We start from the raw sequence: 26,388 nt of genomic DNA, 5'->3' as shown, positions 1-26,388 counted from the left end.
CCTCTAGCGATGAAAAGAAATAGACCCCCAGCCCTGGCCGGGTGGTTCAGTTGGTTGGAGCATTGTCCTATACACTGAAAGGTCCTGGTCAGGGCACATACCTAGGTTGCAGGTTTGATCCTCAGTCAAGGTGTGTATGGGAGACAGCCAATCCATGTTTCTCTCTCACATCAACTTCTCTCTCTCCCTTCCCCACCCCTTCCTCTCTCTCTAAGATCAATAAAAAAAAAACCCATATCCTCAGGTCAGGATTTTCTAAAAAAAGAAATAGGCTCCCAGAATTCTAGACCTAGAAAGTGAGTGGTCAGTAACATGAAAGTGGAACAGAGAGAATGTCCCGGATGCTTAGAAGGATGGAAGGGTTGGGGAGGTCAGAAAGACACTTCATAGAGAAGGTGGAATGTGGAATTTGCACTGAGCTCAGGGATGAGTAGTATTTTAACTAGCAGAGCTAGGGCACACTAGGCAGAGAGTACAGCCAGAGCAAAAGCTTGGAGGTGGGAGAAAATGGTGGGGTTGGAGAGAAAGTCAGGTGAATGGAGGTCAGGTTGGAAAGGAGAGCCTCAAAGCCACGCTCCAGCACGCGGGCTTGGTCCTGCAAGGTCTTTGAGCAGGTGAGGCTGTGGGGCAGAGCCCAGGGGCAGGGAGACCAATTTGTTTCCTTTTTTACATTAAAAATTTGTTTAATTAATGATCTTTTGTTAAAATCATCAAATATTCAGTGTTTCCCAATTTTTGGTGAACTCATCAATGTTATAGACGGTTTGCTTCAATTTTCGTCTTAACAATTTGTTTGAATCAGGATAGATGTTCACAAAATGTGGTGGGTTGATTTGCCCTTTAAGTCTCTTTTATTTGTTCAGGAGACTGGGGCAGTTGTCCTAAGATTCCCACAGTCTGCATTCTGTGGTGTCATTTAACACCTTTGTATTTCTTGTAGGTTGGATGTTGATCAGATTCAGGTTCAGGTTTTTTGTTGTTGTTCCTTTTGGTGTTTTTTTTTTTGTTTGTTTGTTTTTTATAAGACTTCTTCATAAGTGCTGTGTGCTCTTTCATCAGGAGGCCTGATTGCCTGGGTGTCTCTTTTTGGGCACTGCCTTAGATGCTCAATACCAAGGCCCAGACATTCATCAGAGGTTGCAAGATTCTGATCGTCTCGTTCTGTCACTCCTAAATGTATTAATTGGAATTCTTCCTTAATGAGGCACTTCCTCTCTTTATATTAGATACACAATGGTACAGTTCATTCAGGATAGGAGAGAATTTAACCTATTTGATGTACTTTAAAAATGCCCTATTTTTAATTAGCATTTAAAAAGTTAATATTTTATGTTTTTAAAAAATTGATTTTAGAGAGAGGAAGGGAGAGAGAGACATCGATCAGTTGTCTTCCACACACTCCCTGATGGGGGATCAAACCCGAAACCTGGGCAAGTGCCCAGACCAGAAATCGAACCCACCACCTTTGGGTGTACTAGATGACACTCCAACCAGCCCAGCCACATCGGCCAGGGCCTAGTATTTTACTTTTTAAATAACTCATATATTCACAAGATTCAAATTTCAAAAGGGTATAAGGTGAAAAGGCTCCCTCCCACCTCTGGCCTCAGACACTCCTCCCCCTCCTGGAGGAAAGCAGTATGACCCATCACTTTCCTAAATGACCTTCCAGGCTTATTTTATACAAGCAAGTGCAGCAGATCTCACACACGCACACACACCCTTTTATATACTCTTGGTAGAATTTCATCTTTGCTGTTCTTGATGATGCTTTCTTTCTAATTGATTTGGGAGAGATCTGCTGTTCCATCAATTCAGGCATTCATTGTTTGTTTTTTTGTTTGTTTGTTTTAAATATATCTTCATTGATTTCAGAGAGAGGAAAGGAGAGGGAGAGAGAGATATAGAAACATCAATGATGAGAGAGTCATTGATCGAGCCCGCAACCCAGGCATGTGCCCTGACTGGGAATCGAACCCCGATCGCCTGGATCCCAGGTCAACGCTCAACTGCTGAGCCACGCCCGGCCGGGCATTGTTGATTCTTGTATGTGCCCTGACTGGGGATCCCACCTGCAACCATGGCTTATTGAGATGATGCTCCAGCCACCTGAGCTACCCGGCCAGGGCTAGAAGATGCTTCCTTCACCTCATAGTCATAACTGAGTTACAAGTGGGAGTGGTTCCGCTTCAGGCTCTGAAGAGCTTCCCCATTCGTTCTTCTCAGCTACAGAGTGTTCCACAGAATGGATGTATCAGGGCTTATTTAAGAGCAGTCCCTTTTGATGGCCATTTAGGTTGCCACCAGTATTTCTGACCTGAGCAATGCTGCAGTGGGTCACCTTATACACACGTCACTTTCCATGTGTTGGGGCATCTCTGTAGGATAAATTCTTAGAATTGGAGTTGGTGGGTCAAAGAGCCGATCCGTTAGTAATTTTCAGAGCTCTTCCTGACTGCCCTCAGCTGTGGTTGTCCTCCAGCCAGCAGTGTTGCGGAGGGTCTGTTTAACCACAGCCTCACCCACACTGTGCGTTATATGACTTTTTTCCCCAGTGTGATAGTGACAGATAGCATCCCAGTGCCATTTGGGAGCCCACCCCATCCTATCCCTATCCTGTGTTCTCTCCACCAGAGACCTGCTGCAGCTGGGAGGGGAGCTGGCCCGGACTTCACGAGCTGTCCAGGAAGCGGGCCTGGGGCTGAGCGCGGGCCTGCGGCTGGCCGAGAGCCGGGCCGAGGCAGCCCTGGAGAAGCAGGCACTGCTGCAGGCCCAGCTGGAGGAGCAGCTGCGGGACAAGGTGCTCCAGGAGGAGTGCATGGCCCAGCTGCAGATGCAAAACAACCTGGACAAGGCCGACCTCAATGCCAGGTGGGTGCCTGGTAGGGAAGGAGGGGGTCTGTTCACTGGAGATGGGCCCTTCTGCTCGAGCTCAGCCAGTCTTCCCAGGTACCCCGTTTGGCAGAGTGGGAGACTGAGGTCCAGAAGGCTCTTGCCCAGGGCACATTACAAGCAGTTCAACCTCTGATGCCAAATTTGCTCCCAGCACCTGCAGCCTAGACAAGTCCCAGAGTGCTTTCCCAGGAGATAAAGGGGTGGCAACCTCATTCCCATTTACTGAGAAGTCTGAGGCCCAGAGAGAAGTGGCTTGCTGAAGGTCATACAACTAGGGAGGCAAATCCTAGGGTCCCTGCTGCAGGTTTGGGGAAGCGTGCAGGACACAGAGCTGGGGGGTTTGAGGACAAGCTGGGGTGGGTCTTCCATTTACTTCTGTTGCTCCCCCACCTCCAGAGTGACAGAGCTGGCCCTGACAGTGGAGCGCCTTCAGAACCAGAATCTAGAGAAGGATCAGGTCAACAAGGCCCTCAATGAGAAGCTTGAGGCCCTGGTGAGATGCAGCGCCCTAGAGGTGTGGCAGGGCGGGATGGGGCACTGACCAGATCCATGGACACAGGTGGAGGGCCAGGCTGCTTGGGCCACCCTGGAGCATCCCACTCAGACTGTTTTACCCCCTCATTAATTGAACACCTAGTGTGTGCCAGGCTTAGTGTGAGCACATTTATCTCCTTTATCCCATTTCATCCTCTCAGCAGCCCTGTAGCATGATCCCCATTATACAGATGAGAAACCTGAGGCCCAAGGGGAAATACTTGTCCAGAGACTCAGAGCCAGTGAGTTGGGGAGTCAGGACTTGAGCTCATGCCTGTAACCTGCTAGCCCAGGGCTCTTTCTCTTGGAGCTCAGCTGTGTCCCCACCAGAGGGATACCCTTCAAGGGTACTGCCTGGGTTGGTTACCCTCCTGTGTGGGGCCAGGCCTGGTTCTATGTCTAGCTCTTCCCCAACAGGCTGTGTGACCTGAGGTGGAACGCTGCACTTCTCTGGGCCTAGTCTGTTCAGGGCAGTTGGGGCCGCTGTGAGGTTACCAAGCAGCTGGACTATGGTCATGGCCTTAGAGGCTACCTGATTGGTGGGGGACCAGGGAGAGATGATTGGGTTCCAGATTAGGGCAGAGACCCTGACCACCCTTTCCTTTTCTCTTCAACACCACTCCAGGAATCCCTGCAGCTCCAGGAGCAGGCGGGCCTGGAGGCAGAGGAGGGAGAGGGGCTGCAACAGACCTTGAGGGACCTGGCACAGGTGTGATGTGGGAGCAATCTGGGAGAGGCCAGAGGGGTGGGAGCCCTGCGCAAGGCAAGGCCAGGCAGTCCAGGGCCACCACGTCCTTTGGTGTCCTCTGGTGGCCTTCAGCAGAACTGCAAGTGGTTGGGGAACCTGGGGAACCTGCCAGCAAGAGGTTCAGGCCCATCTGAGAGAATGGCTGAATGATGTCTTCGCAATACATGGGAGGCCTTACCTGGCGGGCTGAGGGCTGAGCTAGTGGGAGTGGAATCAGGAAGACTTGTTGGAAGGGAGCATAGGATGTGCTGCAGATTTGGGAATGAAGCTGGACACACGTCTGCTGCGGCCCCTCTGCCCCACCTGGGCTTCTTTGCCCAGCTAACCTCGCTGCTGCCCTCCTCCTGCCTCCTTACCGCACCCCTCAGGCCGTTCTGTCGGACATGGAGAGTGGTGTCCAGCTAAGTGGCTCTGAGCACACCGCTGATGCATCGGATGGCAGTCTGCGGGGGCTCTCGGCCCCTCGAACCCCATCCCCACCGCGGCGCTCCTCGCCCGGCCGTGGCCGCTCCCCGCGCCGAGGCCCGTCCCCAGCCTGCTCCGACTCCTCCATGCTTGCCCTTATCCACTCTGCTCTGCACAAGCGCCAGCTACAGGTCCAGGTAAGAAGGGGCCTGAGCATCCAGGGGGGTTTGGGCAGCCTGGGGTAGGGCCTGAGCATCCCAGGGGTGGAGTCAGAGGCCTGAGAAAGGGTAATGGAGTCTGGATCCCTGGAGGTGGCTGAGAGCTCAGGGAGAGAATCTGAACCCAGAGTGGGAGGGGCTTGAGCAGCTGCGGGAGGAGCCTGGTACATAAAAAAGGAGATGCGGTTTCCTAACAGGACTGACTGAGCTAGGACCCTGGGAAAAAGCCTGGGAGGAGGAGTCTGCTAGGATGAGAGGAGCCTGGGAACTAGGAACTGAGAGGATCTTGGGGGTAGTCAGAACCGTGATGCAAAGGGGAGGAGCCCTGGGGTATTCAGAACCGGGGAGAGGGAATGTGCTTGTGTTTTGTCTGGCATCCTGGGGGCTTAGGTTGGGTTTGCTGGGGACCTCAGGGAGATGGGGGCTCAGAGCCCTGGTGGAGGGCTCAAAGAGGTGGTGAGGGCACAGTGAAAGGGAGTGGAAACCTAGCCTGGGGGTTTGGCCCCACTCTTCTGCCTCAGGCCTAGGCCTCAGAGTAGGAACCAGCAGAGAGCAGCAGGGGGCTCTGAGGGCTTCATAGGGCTCCCCCAGACTCAGTGGTTCCCATGCTACAGGACATGCGTGGGCGCTACGAGGCCAGCCAGGATCTCCTGAGTACACTGCGGAAGCAGCTTAGTGACAGCGAGGGTGAGCGCCGTGCCCTGGAGGAACAGCTGCAGCGTCTGCGGGACAAGACTGATGAGGCCACCCAGGCCCAGGAGGATGCCCAGCGCGAGGCCCAGCGTCTACGGAGTGCCATCGACCTCCTGAGCAGGTGCCTGGGAGGTCAGAGTGGAGGTCCCAGAGAGTAAATCAGTGTTTGGGCCCAACGCCAGCCCAAGCCTGTAAGCGTGTGGATTTGCACCAGTATGGTCATAACTAGCCACGTGTGTGTGTTTTCTGGCAGTGAGGTCATAAACGTCTCCTGTACACCTACCGTGTGCCAGGCTCATTGCCAAGCATTTTACATGTATTATCTCCAATTAGTCTTCCTGCGAAACATGCAGTTCAGGACCCTTACTGTGCTGAGGTTGAGAGGCTTGTTGAAGCTCATACAGTGATGTGGCCGGGGATAGGAATTGGAACTGATAGCAAAACCAGTGCTTCTCATTCCTTAGAAGGAGAAGAACTTTTAAAAAATATATGTTTTTATTGATTTCATAGAGAGGAAGGGAATGGGGGAGAGAAAGAGAAACATTGATAAAAAACTTTAATCGGTTGCCTCCTGCACGCCCCCTAACGGGGACCAAGCCGGCCACCCTGGGCATGTGCCCCCACTGGGAATCGAACCAGCGACCTCCTGGTGCACAGGACGATTCCCCACCACCTGAGCCACAGCAGCCAGGCAGAGAAGGGCTTTTTATATTGTTGCATTCACGTGAATACCTCATTTTGTATTCTGTTTTTACTTAATATCATGTTGTATGTTTTTCCCACCTGCCAGCCTTCATATCTAGTATGCTTAAGGGTTGCTACTTCAAGCGACCAGGTGGGACAGTGAAGGATCTGACAGCCGTCAGCCCTAAGGCTGAGCTGGAAACCCCAGCTGGCTCAGAAGGAGTCACCCCTTCCATTGCTTGTGACTGCTGGGGAAATGGCAGCGCTCTGCAAATTGTCAGAGCTCCCATTTGCTGCCGCCCTGCTCTCCCGCCCTGGCTACCGTGTGCTGGCCTGTGCAGCAGGAAGCTGTGAGATCTGGACAGACCCAGCTCCACTGGGCCTCCCAGAATTGAGGGATGGGGTGAGGGGCCCTAAAGGCATTTACTGGTCATATGGACTAGCAGGCTGGCAGAAAAATTGCCCACGTGTCCCAGGAGCCTAACCTCTTCAACCTGGTGGCATACTAGGAGATAATGCCACTGCTACTGTCCATTCCCCTGGGCCCCAAGTGGGCAGTTTGGGGGAAAAGGAAAGCCGGGTTCCCTCTGCTAGGAAGAGTTAGCTTCAGGGAGATGTAGATGAAATGACTTGGCCATGGGCATGGTCAGGGAAGGCTTCCTGGAGGCAGGTGCCTTAGAAGACGGAGGATGTGGCTCACATCTAGCAGCATGGCCATCTTCCCCGTTGGGAGCAGCCCCAGCATCCCCTTTAGCTCCCTCCCCCCGGTCCTGCAGGGAGAAGGACAGCCTGGCCCACAGCCTGCAGGCGGCCCAGCAGCAGACTGAGGAGCTGCAGCAAGAGCGGGAGAAACTACAGGTGACGCAGGAGGAGCTGCGGCGCCAGCGGGACCATCTGGAGGAAGAGCGGGAAGACACAGTGCAGGACAGTGCACGGACACGCAGGGAGCTCGAACGTAGGTGAGTAGCTTCTGGCCTCCCTGCCAGGGCCACTTGAATGGGCCTTGGGTTTCCTGACAGTGTCCCTGGGGGCTAGAAAGCACCTGCTGTGTCCTGGGCCTCCTACCATCTTGAGAAGTCTCCTCATGGCTCCTCTCCGATGTAGGGCCTTCTCATCAGTCCTGTTTGGTTAAACGGGCTCAGGGAGGTATAGTCACTTACCTGGGATCTGAGAACTGGCAGAGTAGTGTGGATGGTAGTGCAATATTAAAATACCAGTAGTAATATTAGCATTATTTTTAAAAATTAAAGTTACAGTAATAATATTAATACTAATATTGCCAAGTGCCAGACATCATTTTAAGGAATTAGGTCATCTTATTTAACCCTCATGATAACTCTATGATTGGCTATTATTAAGCCCATTTTATGGATGGTGAAACTGCAGTTTACTTCTCTGAGACCTAATCACAATGCTATCCAGTACATTGTGGTAGTAGGTATTATTCTTGTTTCAAAACGCCCTTGGGGAGCTATGTCCGGCATTATTTTAAATACTTCATGTATCCTTAAGTAAGTCTTGTATCCTTATAACAACTTCGTGGGGCGGGTGTTACCCGTTTTGCAGATGTGAAAACTGAGTCCCAGAGTCACAGAGCCTAAAGGCGGTGGCCCTGGCTGTCCTTCTGGTGAGGCTGTGGCCCCCGCGGCCTTGGGCCTGACCCCCAGTCTGCTCTGGTTTGCCTGGCTTTGGGAGACTCAGGGCAGGGAAGTGACGCGGGGCACCCCCCTCCCCTCTGTCCCACAGCATTAGACAACTAGAGCAGCTGGAAGTGAAGCGCTCAGGGCTGGCGAAGGAGCTGATGGAAGTGAGGGAGGCGCTGAGCTGTGCCACGCTGCAGCGGGACATGCTGCAGGCTGAGAAGGCCGAGGTGGCCGAGGCGCTGACCAAGGTGTGTCCCTGTTTGCCACACAACCACAAACCTACCTCTCCCCTGGGCCACAGACCTTCTTACTCTGGCCATAGACTGACCCCTATTTCAGGCTGACCTCTGACACTGGTCACAAACAGATCCCTTCCTTCTGGACTCAGGCTAATATTTGACCCAGGCCACAAATTGACCTCTGATCCCAGACATAGGTGAACTCACTTCTATCAGTGGCCATATCCCCACTTTTCCAGATGCTTTGGGGCAGTGCCTGTAGTTCAGGTCATCCAGTCCCATTTCTGACACAGGCCTGGGGTCTGTGAGAGTTGGGCACAGTCCTTGGTGAGAACCTGCCCCACTCCCTGTAGTCTGGGCCCTGAGCATCTTTTCCCATCTCTCCCCATCTCTCTTCCCTCTCTCACCATCTCTCCCCACCTGAGCGCCTCTGGCCACCCTGTTCTTGACCCTGCAGGCTGAGGCTGGCCGCATGGACCTCGAGCTCTCAGTTACCAAGCTGAAGGCAGAGGAGGCCTCTCTGCGGGACTCTTTGTCCAAGCTGAGCGCCCTCAACGAGAGCCTCGCCCAGGACAAGCTGGGTCTGAACCACCTCGTTGCCCAGGTATGCCGTGTGCCAGCGGGCCCACCTGCCTCGCCCACCTGTGCTCCCCACTCAGAGACCCCACTAGGCATCTCAGGCCCAGCCTTGGCCCACATCCTGCCTCGCTGTACATCTCCCTGCACACCTCTGTCTCTGTACCTATCTGTTTTTCTCCCTGCCTCTTTCTGTCTCTGGCCTTTTGTCTCTGACTCTGTCTGTCTGCCTGTCCTCTATTTCATGGTCTGAGAGAAAAGTTCTGTGGGTCCTTCTCGCTTCTCCCCTCTCCTCAATGTCCATATGCCCAAGGGCACCACCCCTTCCCCTGCTGGGAGCCTCCCCTGTGCCGTGTGATAGGTGGGTGGGTGGCCCTTGGTGGGATCCCCTTCCCCAGGTGGAGGGTGGGGCTCATCTGCTCACTCACCTCTACCCCCACCGGCCTCACAGCTGGAGGAGGAAAGGGCATCCTTGCTGGGCCAGCAGCGGCGGGTGGAACAGGAGGCCACCTTGGCGAGGGAAGAGCAGGAGCGGCTGGAACAGCTGCGGCTGGAGCAGGAGGTGGATCGACAGGGCCTGGAGGGCTCCTTGCGGGTGGCAGAGCAGGCCCGGGACGCCCTGGAGCAGCAGGTCCCTACACTGCGCCAGGAGCGCTGCCAGCTGCAAGAGCAGCTGGCCCAGGTGGGTGATACGGAGGATGGGGAGCAGGTGGAGCAGGGGTTCTAGGCTCCCAGCCTCCTGCACCCTGTCTTGGGGTAGCTTGTAGGCTCAGGAGCCTGAATCTGAGTTTTAAGTTTAGCCCTACCTCCGCCAGCTGGGCCCTTGGGCAAGCTAAGAGAATTTTGGAATTGGAATCTGAGACTTGTTGGATCACCATCGCTGGAAGGGACCTCAGGGTTTTAGGACCCAGGGACCTTTATATGGTGTCTTTCCTGAAGGCCCCAGTTCCTGGGAGCAGCCTCTAGGGTATGGTCCATCGGTACAGGAAGCAGGGCTCCATGTTCCCATTCTGAAGCCTGCAAAGCAGCTCTCTTTTGGTCTGTTTTATATATTCAGCTTCTCTGGAAGTTTGGGGGTGCAGAAAGGGTTCTGTTATGACCCAAACTGAGTGAGGACCCTCGTGCGTGTGTATTGCAGGTTCAGAGAAGTCTGTGATTTGTCCAAGTACACACAGCACATCAGGGTGGAGTCTGGGCTTGAACCCAGGTCTCCTGTTGGGCCAGGACTGGGTCAGGTCCAGGGTCAGGGTGCTGCATGATGAGCAGACTGGGGGGTTCTGGGGTGGTGCTCACAGTGCCTGGGTGGGTGCCAGCTCTCCCGGCAGCTTAGCGGGCGCGAGCATGAGTTGGAGCAAGCACGGCGGGAGACACAGCGGCAGGTGGAGGCGCTGGAGCGAGCGACCCGGGAGAAGGAGGCGCTGGCCAAGGAGCGGGCTGGCCTGGCGGTGCAGCTGGCGGCAGCTGAGCGTGAAGGCCGGACCCTGTTGGAGGAAGCCACACGCCTTCGGTAAGGCTTTGGGCTCTGCCCAGCCCACCCTGGGGGGTCTGCCTGGGGCCACTCCGTCACCAGCCACACCCTGAAATTGGCCCACAGATATAGTTACTGAGAGGTCGGACTTGCAAATACGTCCTAGCTGTGGCTCAGGCTTCCCCAGGGAGCATGGGCCTGGCTGGGCAGGTAGGCTGGCACCTGGCCCACAGCTGGCCACGCCCTGGGATCCACAGTTTCCTGGGGCCTGGGAGGCTGCGCCCTAAGGCCTGAGGGATTGTGTGTACTGCAGCTTAGAGAAGGAAGCCCTGGAGAGCAGCCTGTTTGAGGTGCAACGGCAGCTGGCCCAGCTTGAGGCCCGTCGGGAGCAACTGGAAGCTGATGGGCAGGCCCTGCTGCTCGCCAAGGAGACCCTGACTGGTATGGGGGGACCAGAGGGTGGGTGAGGAATACTAGACTCCAGCCCAGACTAACCTGTCAAGTTCTGGGGTCTCACAGAAGTTGGGAGTACTGGCTTTGGGGTCTGCTGACCTGGGCTCCAATCCCACCACTGCCACTTAGATCTGAGCTTTCTTGAGCAAGCCCCTTCCCTCTCTGGGCCATAGGTTCCTCTCTAACAATTAGAGGTGACATTGCCCGCCTTCTAAGGCTATTGCCAGGATGGGGTGAGGCAAGCATTTGGAGCCTTGGCACAGTGCTAGGCTCAGCCAGTGATGCCTGCTGCCTATTGTCATCAGGGCACTTAGAGAGTTCTGAGTTCTCTGTGGAGCCATTGCTGCTTTTTCGAATGATTCTCTTGGCCCCACAGTCCCAGCCCTGGTTCTCTCCACATGCCGCACCTGGTTTCTTGAACTGTGAAAATTAATTTTCCTGTCCACGTCCACCCGAGCCAGACAGAACCAGGAAGGGAATGCTGAGTCTCTAGTGGGTTTCCTACCGAGGAGGTGGTTTTTAGATTGTCCACAGTGGAGTGTACCCTCCCCATGGTCACCTCCATTAGTGCTGACAGCTAATAGCCCACCAAGTATGTGTACAGCAGTTAGTCATAAAGGAGATGCCTCATGGAAAGCTGTGCAGCTTTGGGAAATTGCCTGTCTCCTCTGAGCCTCCATATCGTCATCCGTAAATTAGGGATGAGATAAGCTACCTTAGCGTGGTTATGAAGCTGTGATGAGATTAGATCTTTCAAGTGTTTAGCCAGGTGCCTGACCCATAGTAAGCAATCAGTAATGGGGGTGGCTACCCTCCCCATTTGTGGGAGCCTCATCATCAGTCATTTCATCCCTTTGAAGCCATTCCAGGGAGGGAGGCGGGGCGGAGGACAGGGCCAGTGAGTTCAAGCAGCAGATGGGAAAACAGGCCCAGAGGGCGAGAAGCTTCTCCAAGGGAACCCAGCCTAGGTACCAGGTGGGCCCTCTCTCTTCTGGGATTTTGCCTACGTGGCTCACCTGGCCTGAGTCTGCTGGCCCACAGGGAGGTTGCAACCCAAGCCTGTCGCCTCCCCACCATCCCTCCTGTGCAGGGGAACTGGCAGGCCTACGGCAGCAGATGACAACGGCAGAGGAGAAGGCGGCTCTGGACAAGGAGCTGATGGCCCAGAAGCTTGTGCAGGCTGAACGGGAGGCCCAGGCCTCTCTGCGAGAGCAGCGGGCAGCCCATGAGGAGGACTTACAGCGACTCCAGCGAGAGAAGGTTCGGGCAGCTGGGTCGAGGGGGGGAGGGGGGTTGAGCCACTGTCTCCTCTTTGATCTCATGGGAGTCATTCATCTCACTCTGCCTCGATCTCCACCTCTGTGAAATGGAACTTTATCTCTATTCTGGGGGTCCTGAGGGTAGCTGGGAGGAAACACCGGGGATTCCTTATCAAACATACAGATTTCCAGGCCCCGAATCTGGGTCCAGCCCTGATGATCCTGATTCAGGAAAGCACTTTCATTTGCAAAACTGCTGTTTGCATACAAAGGATCACTCTAGGACCTAAACTAATAGTAAGAAAGGTAAGGGGCCAGTTCACTAGAAGACAGAACAGAGCTGTCTAAGAACACTGGCTCTAGAGTTATATTGCCTGGGTTTGTATCTGATCTAGGCCACATATTGGTTATGTTACCTATGGTCTCTGTGCCTTCATTTCCCCATCTGTAACAGTGGGAATAAGGAAAGTATAAGGTATTATGAGGATGAGGTGAGATAATCTATGTAAAGGGCTTAGTGACTGGCACTTTGTAAATGCTCTATAAATACAGTTGCTATTGTTGTGGTACTAGGAGAGGCCTCAGCACAGACAGGTTCGGGCTGTCGCTGCAGGACTCCAGGGGGCGCTATTCACCCCGTAGCCTTGGACTTGGGTAGATAGTATCACACTTCTCCAGCAGGTGGCAGTGGAGCATTTGAAGTTTCACAGAGGTGCCAGGCACTGCCCTCAGACCCTAGGTGGGGCATTCTTTGCCTGTGGGTTCTACCCACCCAGTCCCCAGGGAGCAAACTCCTGTGCCGTCTTTACTCTCCCTGCTCCGCCTGACTTGGCCTCTTAATGTCACCAGATCTGTACCCTTTCCTGCTACTCACCCTGACCGCAAACTCCATTCCTCACAGCCAACCTAAGTCCCCTAGACCCCTACCCGCAATCCTGGTCCCTCTTTCTCAGTTCCTGAACAACCCCTAGTCTAAAATTTAGATTTTAGGAGATTCTCTGTTGCCCCAACTTTCCTCAGAGTCAGACCCACCCCTCTCTACAACCCACAAGGCCTGGTAAGGCCTGGTCTGGCCTGGTTGCTGCCGGTGGCTCTGGGCCCATTGCTCACCACATCCCCCTCGCAGTCCAAGTTCCAGTGACCCTTAAATATTATGATTTCCCTGTATTACCTGTTTTCTCCTCCCTCCCAGCCATCTCTGGGGCTGTACTCTGGGCTGAGGTTCTTCCCCCCCCCCCTTTCTTGGCTGACTGCTGCTCGTCTCTCCTCCAAGAAACAATCTCTGACCCCAAGACCAGGGCTGCTGCCCCTAGGGGCTCACACAACCCTGGTGTGTCCCTGCCATGGTGCCTATCATCTACTCCACCTTGTAGTTTTCTGGTCACCTCTCTAAGGGTCTGGGGTACAGGTGGTCGTTGCTGCCCTGAGGTTGTCCCAGCCTCGCGGGTCACATGTGCTTGGGCCTGGCCCCTAGGAGGCGGCATGGCGGGAGCTGGAGGCAGAACGGGCCCAGCTGCAGAGTCAGCTACAGCGGGAGCGGGAGGAGCTGCTGGCCCGGCTGGAAGCGGAGAAGGAAGAGCTGAGCGAGGAGATCGCTGCCCTGCAGCAGGAACGTGACGAGGGCCTCCTCCTGGCTGAGAGCGAGAAGCAGCAGGTTCGTTCAGCCCTGGTGTGGCCCCCACTGCTTCCTGAGGGGCCTGGGTTCTGGGGCTGGTTCCGCTCAGCCAGCCACCCAGCAGCTAGGAGTCCGTAAGCCATGCCTGGTACACAGTGGGAGCTTGCTGAATGGCAGCCACAGTCGTGACACCGTGAGCACTGGTTCTAGAAAAGCTGACCCACATTCTCCCTTCTCTCCTCCCACCCCAGGCTGGGCACGGCATCCCCATGGCTGCCTTCTAAGCAGTCCCCACAATGCCCACATTTATCAGCTGCCCCTCCTCAAAAAGAAGTAATTCTGACTTTCCCATAATCTCACGGGGACAGGGCAGACTGTGACTTTCTCTTCTCTTCACTAGCTGTGTCACCCTGGGTGAGTCACTGTATCTCTTTGAGCCTCAGTTTCCTCATCTGTAAAGTAGGAATAATGAAGGGCCCTGCTCCAGAGTTGTTGCGGCAAGTTAGTGAGAGATGAGTTGTGTCCGTGTCCAGAGTTACTGGTACTCTTGAGCCCTTTCCTGGGGCTTCAGGAGGGGTGGGCCAGTACCTCTGCCCTGGATCCACCTGTGTGCACATTTCCCAGGGCAGGGTGGGGGAGAGGCCTGAGCATGCCCCAAGACCAAGTAACCCCCCAGGCCCTTTGCTCCCTGCCTCTGCCAGGCCCTGTCGCTAAAGGAATCTGAGAAGACGGCGCTGTCAGAGAAATTGATGGGAACACAGCACAGCCTCACCGCCATCTCCCTGGAGATGGAGAGACAGAAGAGAGATGCTCAGAGCCGGCAGGAACAGGACCGGGTAGGTGGGCCTCCATCTGAGTGGGGAAACACAGCCCTGCCTAGAGGAGCCCCCTGTCTGAGGGGGAGGCATGGCTCTGCCCTGGGGAACCCCCTAGTCTGAGGGATAGACGAGCTACGTGAACAGCACTCTAGGCATCAAGGGATCACAGAGGGTCTGGCAGGCCAGCAGGAGGGGCATGTTTGGAGCTGAAGATAGACAGTTCAGTTGGCCCAGTTGGGAGCACTGAGGCTGGCGAAGGGGGCACAGCGCCATCTGAGGATCACATCTGTCCTAGAGCACCGTGAACACCCTGATGTCCGAGCTGCGGGACCTGCAGGCCCAGCATGAGGAGACCACTGCGGCCCATGCTCAGGAGGTGACAAGGCTGCAAGAGCAGGCCCGAGACCTAGGCAGGCAGCGGGAATCCTGTGTGCGCGAGGTGAGCCGTCCACCCCACCCTGCCAGGCAGCACCCCCTAAATGCTGCTGGGTGCCTGGTTTGTTGGGGGCCCACAAAAATGTAAGGCTCATTCCCGCATTCAAGGATAAATGAACTGCCAACTGAGAAAGGAGGCAGCAAGCGTTTATTAAGTACTTGTTACGTACATGTGGGACTTGGGGCACTCAAGGAGGGGCTGGTGGTCCCTGCCCTCTTGGTGTCGTCCGTAGGACAATTCTGATTATTACCAAAACACTGCTGACTCCAGCTTTGCCTGAATCATAACTGAGTCTATGCAGGGTGATGCCTCGTGGCCAGGGATACAGATATGGGCTGGTTTCCACCAAGGCCCAGCTTGAGTGGGGCCCGACCCTGGGCAGTGACAACCCGCTGTCCTCACAGGCAGAAGAGCTTCGGACTCAGCTGCGCCTGCTGGAGGATGCCCGTGATGGATTGCGGCGGGAGCTGCTGGAGGCCCAGCGCAAGGTACGAGAGAGCCAGGATGGCCGCGAGGCCCAGCGGCAGGAGGCGGGCGAGCTGCGGCGCAGCCTGAGCGAGGGTGCCAAGGAGCGCGAGGCGCTGCGTCGGTCCAACGAGGAGCTGCGGGCGGCTGTGAAGAAGGCCGAGAGCGAGCGGATCAGGTGGGGTGACAGGAGGGACCAGCCCGGAGTCCTTCACTGAGCCCTGTCTTTGCACTGAATTTTGTCCCTGGAAGCTAGCTTCACCCCCAAGGTTCAAGGGAAATGACACAGATGCGGAAGTCTCTGTCCTTGAACCAAGCCTGGTACTTGGATTGGTTTAGGTTATGTTCCTACCTGACGGACAGGGAAAGGTGGCAGCAGGCAGAGCTGGGTCCAGACTCTGACCCCACCTGTTGGCATCTCCCTGGAGACTAGTGCATGCCCCACACCCCAGTCACTGGTTCACGTCTCCCAGCTGAGGGCCTGGGCCCGGCCTTGGAGGGGTCAGCTCAGGACGGGGCCACATGGACAAACAGCACTTGGGGCGCCTTCAGGCCAAGAGCCAGTTGCACCCATTCCAGGAATTACAGGGACTTTTGTGTAGAGCCACACACTCTACTCTTCCTAAGACCTGGGGCTGCCTCTGACCTCTGCCCCCTGCCCCTTTCAGCCTGAAGCTTGCCAATGAGGACAAAGAGCAGAAGCTGGCACTCCTCGAAGAGGCTCGGGTGGCCAAGGGCAAGGAGGCCGGGGACCTGCGGGCTGGGCTGCAGGAGGTGGAGCGCTCACGGCTGGAGGCTCGGAGGGAGCTGCAGGAGCTCCGGCGGCAGGTACCCTCCACAGCTCTGTGCCCTCCCTGGGCACTTGCTCTATGCCCCTGGGCCAGTAGCACCCCCTTTCTGCAGCAGAGGGCCCTACATATATAAAACCAGGGCCTTGAACTATAACAAGGCTTCTTAACTAACCTTGGTATTAAGGGATGGGCTTTGAGAATCCTCGAACCCCTGAAACTGCAAAAGTGTGTGTATGTGTGTGTGCGCGCGTGCATGCATGTGTGTTTACATTTGTGTACAAACTCATTCACATCTCTCCAAGGAGAGGGTATGGAGCTCTTGTCCAGTTCTCAGAGAAATCTGTGAACAAGAGGTGCAGGTCCTGTGAACTAGATTGGGAGCTGGCAAACATTTTTTTGTAAAGAGCTCAGTAGTAAATATTTTCAGTGTCATATGGTCTTTGTTGCAGCTACTTTGCTCTGTGGTCACACTGAGAATGCTGTCCTAGACACTACATAAATGCTTGGGAGTGTGTCCCGTTAAAACTTTGTGTGGACACTGAAATTTGAATTTTATATAATTTTCATGTGTCAAAATACTGTTGTTGTTGTTTTTCTTTCAACCACTTAAAAGTGGACTGCCCAACTATTTAAAAATGTAGAACCCGTCCTTAGCTCAAGGCCTTTCAGAAGCAGGCAGCCAGTGGAATTTGGCCTGTACTTTGCTAACCTGTGAACTAGATGATCTTTAAACTCATCAGCAAGAGCAAGCATTTAATAAGTGCCTTCTGTATACTGGGCACTGCCCTGGGCACTGTGGGCTCAGGCTTTCGCACTCTGGAAGACTCTCAAAACAGGAAACAGACCCATTTGGTCCCTAGGCTCTACCTTCCCCAAAGATACACAGCTTGAATACAAATCCTTTCCACCTCCCACCACGGCCCCCTCTACCCAGGCCCTTCCTGTTGGGCTGAAGTCCTGGAAACCACAGGAGTCCCTGAAGTGTGTGTACCAGGCTCTTGCTGGGTGCTGTGCATGCCACAGCGTGATCTCACGTCCCCTCACTTTAGCACTGTGGGTAGATAGGCCTTACCCCTACTCCTGTGAGGAAATATGGGCTTAGAACACACCTCAGCATTCTACTTGTCTAAGATAAAATCCCAGTCTGCTGCTTGGGGGCTGTGTGACTTTAAGCAAGTCACTTCACCTCTCTGAGCTTCAGTTTTCTCATCTTTTAAATAGGGATAATGTCAATACCTACCCTATATAGAGTTGTTTAAAGATTAAATGAGTTAATGTGGGTGAAGTGCTTAGAACAGGGCTGGACACATGGTGAGCACTCCATAATAGTTAGGCATTGTACAGGTGAGAGGTGACCCAGGGAGCGCGGTTCCTGCCTGCAGAACACCTAGGGGCTCAGCACTCCCTCCCCCACTCCCCATGATAGATAGTTACGATTAGGTGGTAAACTGAGGTCATTGGTGCCCACCCATGTGCCTGGCATGGCTCAAGCTCGGTGGAGGTGTCTGGGGCAAGCTCCCAGTGGGTTTGGGCTGGTATTTGATGTACATGTCCCTGGAGCAGTGGGTCCTAAGTGCCCCCTGTGCCAGGCCTGGACTAGTCAGGGTACAGGGTCAGAGCTGAATAAGATGCTATTGGAACCTTCGAGCGCTCACCAACACCCTGGGCTAGATGGGGCTGTGGGTGCTAAGAATGGGTCCTAGGTCCTACCTGTGTCCACTCTCTCCCACAGATGAAGATGCTGGACAGTGAGAACGCCAGGCTGGGCCGGGAGCTGGTGGAGCTGCAGGGCCGCCTGGCACTAGGCGAGCGGGCAGAAAAGGAGGGCCGAAGGGAGGCCCTGGGCCTCCGACAGAAGCTGCTGAAGGGTGAGGCCAGCCTGGAGGCCTTGCGACAGGAGGTAACTAAGTGGGTGGGCAGGCTGCCTGGTGGGGGAGGGTCCTAGGAGGCACTCACGCTGTTCTGTGCTTCTCTTCTCCCTCCCTTCTGGGAGAAGCAGGCAGGGACTCTAATGCTGGACTCATTCTGAGAGACCAGTACCTAGCAACTATTCCTGTCCCCTATTCCTTGAGCATCTCCCCTCGGTATAATAGTAATAATAACAACAACTGCAAGAACTGTGTAGCAGGGTTGGGGGAGCTCTGTAGATATAACCTTGTTTGATTCTCCCAGCAGCCTCATGAAGTAGGTACAGTTAGCCCCATTTTACCAAGAGAACCAGACACTGAGGCTCAGAGAGATAAGGGATCTATCCAGGGTCACACACATGTAGGTCTGTCTAAATCCAAAGTTTCTACTCTGTCTTTTCTGGCTGTTTCACTAATTAAATCTACTGTGTGACCTTGACTGAGTCACTTAACCTCTCTGTGCTTCAGAGCACTCATGGGGTGGGGGGGTGGGGGTATACAGGGCCTCCACACAGATCCTGGCATCCAGGTGGTGCTCAGTAGCAATGAAACTGATGACTGGGAGAAGTTGACTCATTCCCTATACCAGAGAGCTCTGTGTGTGTGAGAGAGACAGAGACAGAGAGCATGAACTCCATCAGTAAATAATTTAGTACATTCCCCCACGGTGTGATTTATTGATAAATTATGTGCACTGAGAGGCAGTGTAGTCTAGTGGTTAAGGGAACAGCCCTTGGAGCCAGAGTGCCTGGATTTGAATCCTAGCTCTCAGCTTACTAGTTGTTTTCCTTGGGTAAGTTACATAACTGCTGTATGCCTCAGTTTCCTCATCTGTAGAATAGAGATGATTCACAGTGGCAGAGTTGATGTCTTTTGGAAAGTACTTAGTGCATGGCATTGGTAAGTCCTCTCTATGTAAGTGTTAGCTGTTAGTTTATTACTAATAAACCGTGTGCGTTAGAAGGAAGAGATAAATTCTAATAGTTCTATCCCACACCCGTGGATGGACCTCTCCTGCTTGGATGGAGACCACTAAAGGAACAAGAGTGCATGCCACTCCTTGGCAGGTGGGCTCTAGGCTAGGCCTGGGAGATGAGGCGTCAGGTTGGGTGGCAGCCTTGCTGACCCTCACCTCCAGGCCTCACCCCTGTCCCAGCTCCAGGGAGCCCAGCGGAAGCTGCAGGAGCAAGAGGGCGAATTCCGGGCCCGCGAACGAGGCCTGCTAGGCAACCTGGAGGAGGTGCGCAGAACGGAGAAGCAGCAGCTGGACCACGCCCGCAGCCTGGAGCTGAAGCTGGAGGCCATGCGGGCTGAGGTTGCGGAGCTGGGGCTGCGGCTGAGCGCAGCTGAGGGCCGGGCACAAGGCCTGGAGGCCGAGCTTGCCCGCGTGGAGGTACAGCGGCGTGCGGCCGAGACCCAACTGGGCGGCCTGCGATCAGCCCTGCGCCGGGGTCTGGGTCTAGGCCGCTCACCCAGCCCAGCCCCACGGCTAGCTCTGGGCTCCCCAGCCCGCAGCCCACCCACCGGAGGTGAGCTAAGCAACAGAGCCCCGTGGAAGGGGAGAGTAGGGGTGGGAGCAAGCAAAGAGAAGTAGTGGGGAGAGAAGGGACGGCATGTACAAAGGCCCCAAGGCCCTAGTGCTCTAAAGGGGAATATTCTAGAACATGTAGCTGAGGGTGATGGGGAGTGGCCAGCTTGTAAAGGGTGAGAGGCTCATGCTGGGGTGAGCAACAGGGCCTCTAAGTGAAGGCACGGAAGTTGGGCTTAACTGAGGGCTGTGGGGCTGGTGTGGGTAAAGCAGGAGGGTGAGGGGACCCGATGTGTGCTGTGGGAAGCTCATGTGGGCTGCTGGGCAAGGCAGGGATGGGGGAGATGCCTAAGGAGCCTGCAGGCACCATCCTGGCAGGAGAGGCCAGTGACTCCTGCATCTGTGAGCATGTCTCCTCCTTTAGGAAGTGGGGAAGGGCCCGGTAGCCCCAGCCCCTTGGAACGCAGCCCTGGATCTGAGCCACCATCCCCAGGACCTGCTACCTCCCCGACATCTCCAGACCTGGACCCAGAGGCCGTGCGGGCGGCCCTCCGGGATTTCCTGCAGGAGCTTCGGAGTGCCCAGAGAGAACGGGTGAGGCTGGTGTGAGTGGCTGGATAGGGTGGCTGAGGGCCTTGTGAGGGGCTGCAGGTTGTCAGAGCAGGGGTCTTCCCTTTCCCCTGACCTTGGAACTGCAGGATGAGCTTCGGGCCCAGACAAGTGCCCTGAGTCGCCAGCTGGTGGAGATGGAGGCTGAGAGGGACAGTGCAACCTTGCGGGCAAGGCAGCTGCAGAAGGCTATGGCCCAGAGTGAGGAAGGTGAGTCTGACCTTCCAGGTTCTTGCTTTGCTCTTTCATGCTCCTAGCAGCCAAGGTGGGAGGCTGTGGGATTGCTCTGAGCTTCTCCTGCATCCCTGTCCTGGCCACTGTGACCTGAGTTGGGGGCTCTCTCCTCTGAGGGACCCTCCCTAGTCTGCCCCACCTCATATCCAGACTTACAGACCCTTCAGGACTCAGAGACGCAGGTCCCGTGGTGGGTGGAGGGCAGGCCAGGCATTTTACGGCCTGGTTCAGGCATCCGGGCTGTGCCTGGCCAGGCCTCACTCCTGGGGTGGGGGCCTCAGCTCGGCGCAGCGTGGATGGGCGGCTGAGTGGGGCCCAGGCAGAGCTGGCGCTGCAGGAGGAGAGTGTGCGACGCAGTGAGCGGGAGCGCCGGGCTGCCCTCGACCAAGTGGCCGCCCTGGAGAGGAGCCTGCAGGCCACCGAGAGTGAGCTCCGGGCCAGCCAGGTAGGCAGGAGCTGAGGGCCAGCAGGGCGAGGGGAGGATCTGTGTGTCTGAATAGATGTTTGTAAGTCCTACTGTGTTCACGTATCTATGTTTCTGTCTGCCTGACTCTCCAGAAGCACATTCACAGCCTGTTATCTTGTTCTATGTTGAGATCACTAGGCTATAGAAGAAAGAGCTTGGCATTTGAACTTGACTGAGACAGGTTCAAGCTGGCTCTGCTAATTATTAGTCTGCCCAAGTCTCATTTCCTCCTCTGTAAAAGGGGGACACCAGTAATTGTCCCACAGAGACGATGCCCACGACTCTTGACACATAGGTGGTACTTGGGACCTCTGTTTCCTGAGTCTCTGTAGAGCTACGAGTGGTGTTCTGGGGTTTTTGTGTGTGTTTATTGGACATCTGTGTGTGTATGTGTGTATCTGGGCAGGATGCACAGGCCCCGGGGGTGACAGTCCAAGCTCCCGAAGACTTGAGCCCCTCTCATAGCCTCGGATCCCCTCTCTCCCTCCCCCCCTCCCCCTTTCCTTCCCAGGCCCTCCATTACTGTCCCCACAGCCCAGCCCCTGCCTCTGGCTCTAGGCCGAGCTTGAGCTGGGTTGTTGTGTCTGCGGCTCCAGCTCTGGCCTTGGGCCCAGCCGCAGGGGCCGCGGGAGGGGGCCAGGAACAAAGCTGGGCAGGAGCCAGCGTGGGGCTGGCGGGTGTAGACCTGGCAGGGTTGGGGCTCTGAGCAGGGCGGGAGAGGGGCCAGGCCTGGGGGGGCGATTGTAAGAACACCCCCTTGCTGTGCCCTGTCTCCAGGATGGTGACAGGGATGGAATGACCCCAGTCTGTCTTCCTGTCCTATCCCTACTCCCCAAGCTTCCTTTACCGTCTGAACTCATTTGGGGGGAGGAGGATCATCCCCTAAAACCCAGTGGGGCCCAGGACCCCTGCCAGACTCAACTCAGGTCACGCATGCAGCTTCTGGGCTGCTCCCCACTTTCTCCAAAGGGTCCTGAGGGATGCAGCAGGTGTGGGGTGGGCTGGACATCTGGGGCCTGAGCCCTCCCCCACCCACAGGAGAAGATCAGCAAGATGAAAGCCAATGAGGTGAAGCTGGAGAGCGACAAGCGGCGCCTGAAGGAGGTGCTGGACGCCTCGGAGAGCCGCACCATCAAGCTTGAGCTGCAGCGGCGCTCGCTTGAGGGGGAGCTGCAGCGCAGCCGCCTGGGCCTGAGCGACCATCAGGCCCAGGCCCAGGTCCTCCAGGATCGGGTAGACTCTCTGCAGAGACAGGTGGGTCCCCTCCCCCACGTGCAGGCTCCTCATCTGCAGGCCCAGTGCCAAGTGCTTTACGGGGGCTGTGTAATCCTCCCAGCAGCTCTGTGAGGCATTATCATCACCCTTATTTCATGGATGGATGAACAGAGGTTCAGGGAGGTGATGTCATTGCCCAAGAGCACACAGCTAATAAGAGGCAGAGCCAAAATTAGAATTTAGGACTGGTTGATGACAGAATCTGCACTCAGGGGAAGCCTGCTGGACAAGTTAGAGAAGTAGATTTCACTCGTCTCCTATTTTGCCTTGGCTGCCAGGAAGCTCATCTCTACCTGGACTGCTCAGTAATTCTGCTAGCCCTGCACAGGCACCACCAAAGTCAAGAACACAGAAAATTCCAGGGTTGTAATAGATACTCTCTCTGCTCCGTAGCAAGGAGGAGAGGGGAATGAGAACAGGGAGGAGACCGCGGGGTTTGAGACAACCAGGTTGATGGTGCTCTGGGCAAGGGTAGTTAACCAGCAGTGGGACGGGGCCCAGGTGGCAGGCTGAGCCAGTAGGAGCACATGGGAACAATGAGTATCAGTGATGAAGGCCTAGAGAGAGGTAGGAAGGGCTTGGCTTGGACCTTTCTTCCGGAGGCCACAGTGAGAACAGAGCCACTTTACCCCCCTGTCTCTCCTTCCAGTTGGCAGACAGTGAGGTGAAGGCGGGGACTCTGCAGCTGACGGTGGAGCGGCTGAATGGGGCCCTGGCCAAGGTGGAGAAGAGCGAGGGGGCCCTGCGTGACAAGGTACAGGGCCTGACGGAGGCCCTGGCCCAGAACAGTGCCAGCCTCACCAGCACCCAGGACAAGAACCTGCAACTGCAAAAGGCCCTGACGGCCTGTGAACATGACCGCCGAGTACTCCAGGTATGGGGGTTCCAGGGTCTGGCTGGGAATGGACCCAGTAAGCTAGTTAGTTGCCAATAGGGCAGGCTTGGCGGGGTCCGGTAGAGAGCCAGCCAATGGGGCAGGCAGTCGGAAACCCTAAGGAGCCAATTAATGAGAAGGAGGAGTGGGCCTAATAAGAGCAACAGTCAGTGAGAGGAGGCTCTGGAAGAGGCAATAAGAGAACAGGCTTGGAGGGACCTAGATGCAGGGTTAATGGGGGAAAGTTGGGGTCTGAGGGGTCCCCATCTTATATAGGTCAGTGGGTAGGCTGTGGGCCAGTCCTGCTGTCTGGCTCACCCCCCAGGTGAAATGACTACCTGTTTTCCGGGCTGTGAAACTGGCCTGAGATAAAGAGTAGAGGGTGTGCCCCAGCCTGGCACCATCCACCTCTGTCCCCCAGGAACGGCTGGAGGCTGCTCGGCAGGCGCTGTCTGAGGCCCGGAAGCAGAGCAGCTCCCTGGGCGAGCAGGTGCAGACAATGCGGGGCGAGATGGCGGATCTGGAGCTGCAGCGTGTGGAGGCTGAGGCCCAGCTGCAACAGCTGCAGGAGGTGAGGGCCAGGGTGGACCCCTTCTGTCCCCAGGATGCTGAGGCCTCAGGATGGAGTCAGGACCTTCCCACCTATCTCAACCTCATTCCAGACCCAGGCCCAGCTTCCTGGGAGGAGGAACCCCACAACCCACGAGCCCAGGAATGAAGCATGGTACCCCCATTATAGAGATGGAGAAACTGAGGCTCAGAGAGGAGAGCTGTCTGGCCTCAGGTGACAGTTCCCTGGTGCGGGCCTCACAGTCGTCCTGCAGAGTTAGTGGGCATAGCATGCTGGCATTGTCCTCCCCGAGCTACAGATGCACACACAGGCCCAGAGGAATTAGGGACTTGCTGGCTTCTGCTGCAGGTGGTGCAGCAGCGTCAAGAGGCCGAGGCTGTGGCCCTGCGCACGGTCCAGAAACTGCAGGACGAGCGGCGGGTGCTGCAGGAGCGCGTGGGCAGCCTGCAGCGTGCTCTGGCTCAGCTGGAGGCTGAGAAGCGGGAGGTGGAGCGGTCAGCCCTGCGGCTGGAGAAGGACCAGGTGGCCCTCAAGAGGACGCTGGACAAGGTAGGCTGCTCCCCAGGGCCCTCCCCTCACTTCTGTTAGGTCCTAGCCGTGGTTGGTCCCAGCTGCATGTCACTAGGGTCTGGGGGCCTCGGTTCCTTCTGGTTCCTGGTCCTGCTGCCTCTAAACTAACACCCCTTCCGGAGCCCCACCCCTGGTTCCCAGACCTCCCTCTGTCCCGGGCACCCTGCTCCCCTCCTGCTCTCGTCGCCTAGGTAGAGCGGGAGAAGCTTCGCAGCCATGAGGACACAGTGCGCCTTAGTGCAGAGAAGGGCCGCCTGGACCGCACGCTCACGGGGGCAGAGCTGGAGCTGGCTGAGGCCCAGAGGCAGATCCAGCTGCTGGAGGTCTGCCCCTTCCCACCCAGCTCTGGACACCCTCTCCCTAACCCATGACCCCACCCCACTCCAGCCTCTGTGTCAGGCTGTCCCAGGAGTTGCTGATAGCTCAGCCAGCCCAGGGCCCACAGCCCATGAGCCCAGACCCTGAGGGAGGTATGGGGGGCTCAGAGTGAGGTCCCAGAGGGAGAGGTCCTCCCCAAAGCTCAGAGAAGAGAGATGCTAACGGCCAGTTAGCACTTGAGCCTATGTGTTCATGTCTGTTGTGGACATGTAGAGGCATGAGTGTACATGGGTGTGTTCTGGTGCTTGCCACGGATGTGGCAAGTCTGAGTATTAACAACGTTGTATCTGTGTGCATGTCTGTACAGATGTCTTCGTGTATGTAGGAGTTTTAGGCATATACACCCATGTTTACATGTTTGCTTTTGTGCCAGTATGTGTATGGGCCTGTGTTTGAAAACATCTGTGTGTGTGTATGTCTAAATGGGGGTCACTAGGTACCCTAATCGCAGACCAGGAGGGCCGGGGGGTCGGGAACAGGGATTTCTCCTGCATCCCTGCCTGCACCCCTGACTAGCCCTCTCTCCTGCAGGCCCAGGTGGTGGTGCTGGAGGACCATAGCCCAGCCCAGCTGGAGGCGGAGGAGCAGCCGCCGCTGGAGCTGCAGCAGGAGATGGAGCACCTGCGCAGTGCCCGGGTGCAGGCAGAACGCACCCTGGAGGCGCGGGAACGGGCCCGCCGGCAGAAGGTGCATGGGCTGGAGGAGCAGGTACTCGGGCCTGACTGGGCTCTGGCCCCTCCCCAGCAGGACACCCCCTTGGGGAGCTGGGCCAGCGAGGAAGTGTGAAGCTCGAGGGGGAAGGGGAGGGGGGAGGGCTGGGTGTGACCTCTGGGGTGTAAGCAGTCCGGCATCCAAAACTAAAATGGCCAGTGGGGTCAACCATGGCTGAACACTAGCTTAAGTGCTGTCATTGGAGCTCAGTCCCCTTGCCATGGCTCTGCTCGCTGGCCCTGGGCAGGACTCTCCCTGAGTCGCACAAGTGGCCTCAGCGGCTCCAGCCTCAAGTTATCCCAACCACCCTGATCCCAGGGCCGGGGGGAAGGGGGTGTCTTTTTTTCTGAGAGTAACAGCAAAAGTCCCAGGGATGCTTGTCATTGACCAACTTCAATCCTAGGCCTGGGTCACAGGTCCACCCCTGGAGTCAGGCTAGTGCCAGGCCCATCTGAATGATGAGAGTGGGGATGGGGTGGCCCCCAAAGAGATGCTGAGCAGTCAGAGGACACCTGACTATACCACGGAACTGAATGAAAAGGGGAGAAAACACCCTGGTTCTAATGAGACCTGCTTTTTTCCTGAAATGGGCAGCATTGGGTCCCTTCTGGGGTACTAGCTGCAGTCACCCCCCCTTTTTCTCTGAAACCTGGGCTGGCTCTACCTGCTTTTTCTTCTCCAGATGTCCATGCTGAAGGGACAGTTGCAGCAGGAGCTTCGAAGGAGCTCAGCATCTTTCTCCCCCGCGTCTGGGCCCCCAGAGAAATGAGCCCCTTCCTGGCTGGTGGCCGGGGCAGGAGAGGGACCTCCTCTCTAGCACAGTCCACTCAAGAGCATGGGCCTATCAGGGCCACCAGAGCTCAAATGGAGGTGAGGTAGAGCCACGGTGGCAGTTCTGAGAGGTGGGGACTCCAGTGCCAGGCCAGACCCAGCAGTGGCTTCCCAGCATCATTAGAGCCACTGGCCGTCCGTGGGCCCCACCTCAGTCCATCCCCATCCCCAGATGAGCCACTCCAAACTGCACAAGATCCTCGCTGAGTGGCGGAGCCAAAGCCAGGGGTCAGGGAGACCCTCTTGTCTCTGGCTGGCCCTGGAGCGTGCACTCATAGGAAGGAGGGGTGCCCAGGCCTAGGGCAGGGGTCAGAGACCCAGGCCCTGCCCTGGTTTCCCAGAGGTCTCGCTGCCTCAGTTCAGAATGTTCGTCAGGAAATTCCTTAGAGTTCAGAGTCCCTGTATTTTTATACCTTTTTATAATGTTAACTGTTCAGAACTGTTTGTGTTTTTTATAACAAGAAAACCCCATTTTTCTAAAAACAGTTTTGTAT

At 56.0% G+C, this 26,388-nt stretch overlaps 1 protein-coding gene across 6 annotated transcripts in view; it reads left to right on the top strand.

Moving 5' to 3' along the window:
- The window catches only part of CROCC (ciliary rootlet coiled-coil, rootletin), a 34,873-nt gene extending 8,485 nt beyond the window's left edge, over nucleotides 1-26,388 (top strand). For 3 of the 6 annotated variants that reach the window (XM_081145233.1, XM_081145230.1, XM_081145231.1), the window contains exons 9-37: nucleotides 2,635-2,871; nucleotides 3,292-3,388; nucleotides 4,055-4,138; nucleotides 4,546-4,779; nucleotides 5,415-5,614; nucleotides 6,954-7,136; nucleotides 7,924-8,068; nucleotides 8,517-8,663; nucleotides 9,087-9,317; nucleotides 9,949-10,142; nucleotides 10,417-10,544; nucleotides 11,647-11,816; nucleotides 13,290-13,469; nucleotides 14,132-14,266; nucleotides 14,544-14,687; nucleotides 15,089-15,327; nucleotides 15,818-15,977; nucleotides 17,673-17,840; nucleotides 19,004-19,376; nucleotides 19,800-19,969; nucleotides 20,074-20,194; nucleotides 20,500-20,663; nucleotides 21,723-21,938; nucleotides 22,609-22,833; nucleotides 23,255-23,404; nucleotides 23,753-23,953; nucleotides 24,166-24,297; nucleotides 24,884-25,060; nucleotides 25,746-26,388. In XM_081145233.1, the coding sequence (XP_081001359.1) occupies nucleotides 2,635-2,871; nucleotides 3,292-3,388; nucleotides 4,055-4,138; nucleotides 4,546-4,779; nucleotides 5,415-5,614; nucleotides 6,954-7,136; nucleotides 7,924-8,068; nucleotides 8,517-8,663; nucleotides 9,087-9,317; nucleotides 9,949-10,142; nucleotides 10,417-10,544; nucleotides 11,647-11,816; nucleotides 13,290-13,469; nucleotides 14,132-14,266; nucleotides 14,544-14,687; nucleotides 15,089-15,327; nucleotides 15,818-15,977; nucleotides 17,673-17,840; nucleotides 19,004-19,376; nucleotides 19,800-19,969; nucleotides 20,074-20,194; nucleotides 20,500-20,663; nucleotides 21,723-21,938; nucleotides 22,609-22,833; nucleotides 23,255-23,404; nucleotides 23,753-23,953; nucleotides 24,166-24,297; nucleotides 24,884-25,060; nucleotides 25,746-25,832 (5,092 nt within the window). In that variant the 3' untranslated portion in view covers nucleotides 25,833-26,388. Of the gene's footprint in view, nucleotides 1-2,634; nucleotides 2,872-3,291; nucleotides 3,389-4,054; nucleotides 4,139-4,545; nucleotides 4,780-5,414; nucleotides 5,615-6,953; nucleotides 7,137-7,923; nucleotides 8,069-8,516; nucleotides 8,664-9,086; nucleotides 9,318-9,948; nucleotides 10,143-10,416; nucleotides 10,545-11,646; nucleotides 11,817-13,289; nucleotides 13,470-14,131; nucleotides 14,267-14,543; nucleotides 14,688-15,088; nucleotides 15,328-15,817; nucleotides 15,978-17,672; nucleotides 17,841-19,003; nucleotides 19,377-19,799; nucleotides 19,970-20,073; nucleotides 20,195-20,472; nucleotides 20,664-21,722; nucleotides 21,939-22,608; nucleotides 22,834-23,254; nucleotides 23,405-23,752; nucleotides 23,954-24,165; nucleotides 24,298-24,883; nucleotides 25,061-25,745 lie in introns of all 6 variants that reach the window. The other 3 variants (XM_081145232.1, XM_081145228.1, XM_081145229.1) reach the window with 1 other exon arrangement.

The sequence above is a fragment of the Miniopterus schreibersii genome (genome assembly GCF_964146895.1).
Source record: "Miniopterus schreibersii genome assembly, chromosome: 8".
Classification (NCBI taxonomy): Eukaryota; Metazoa; Chordata; class Mammalia; order Chiroptera; family Miniopteridae; genus Miniopterus; species Miniopterus schreibersii.
This window is presented reverse-complemented; position numbering and strand designations above follow the sequence as displayed.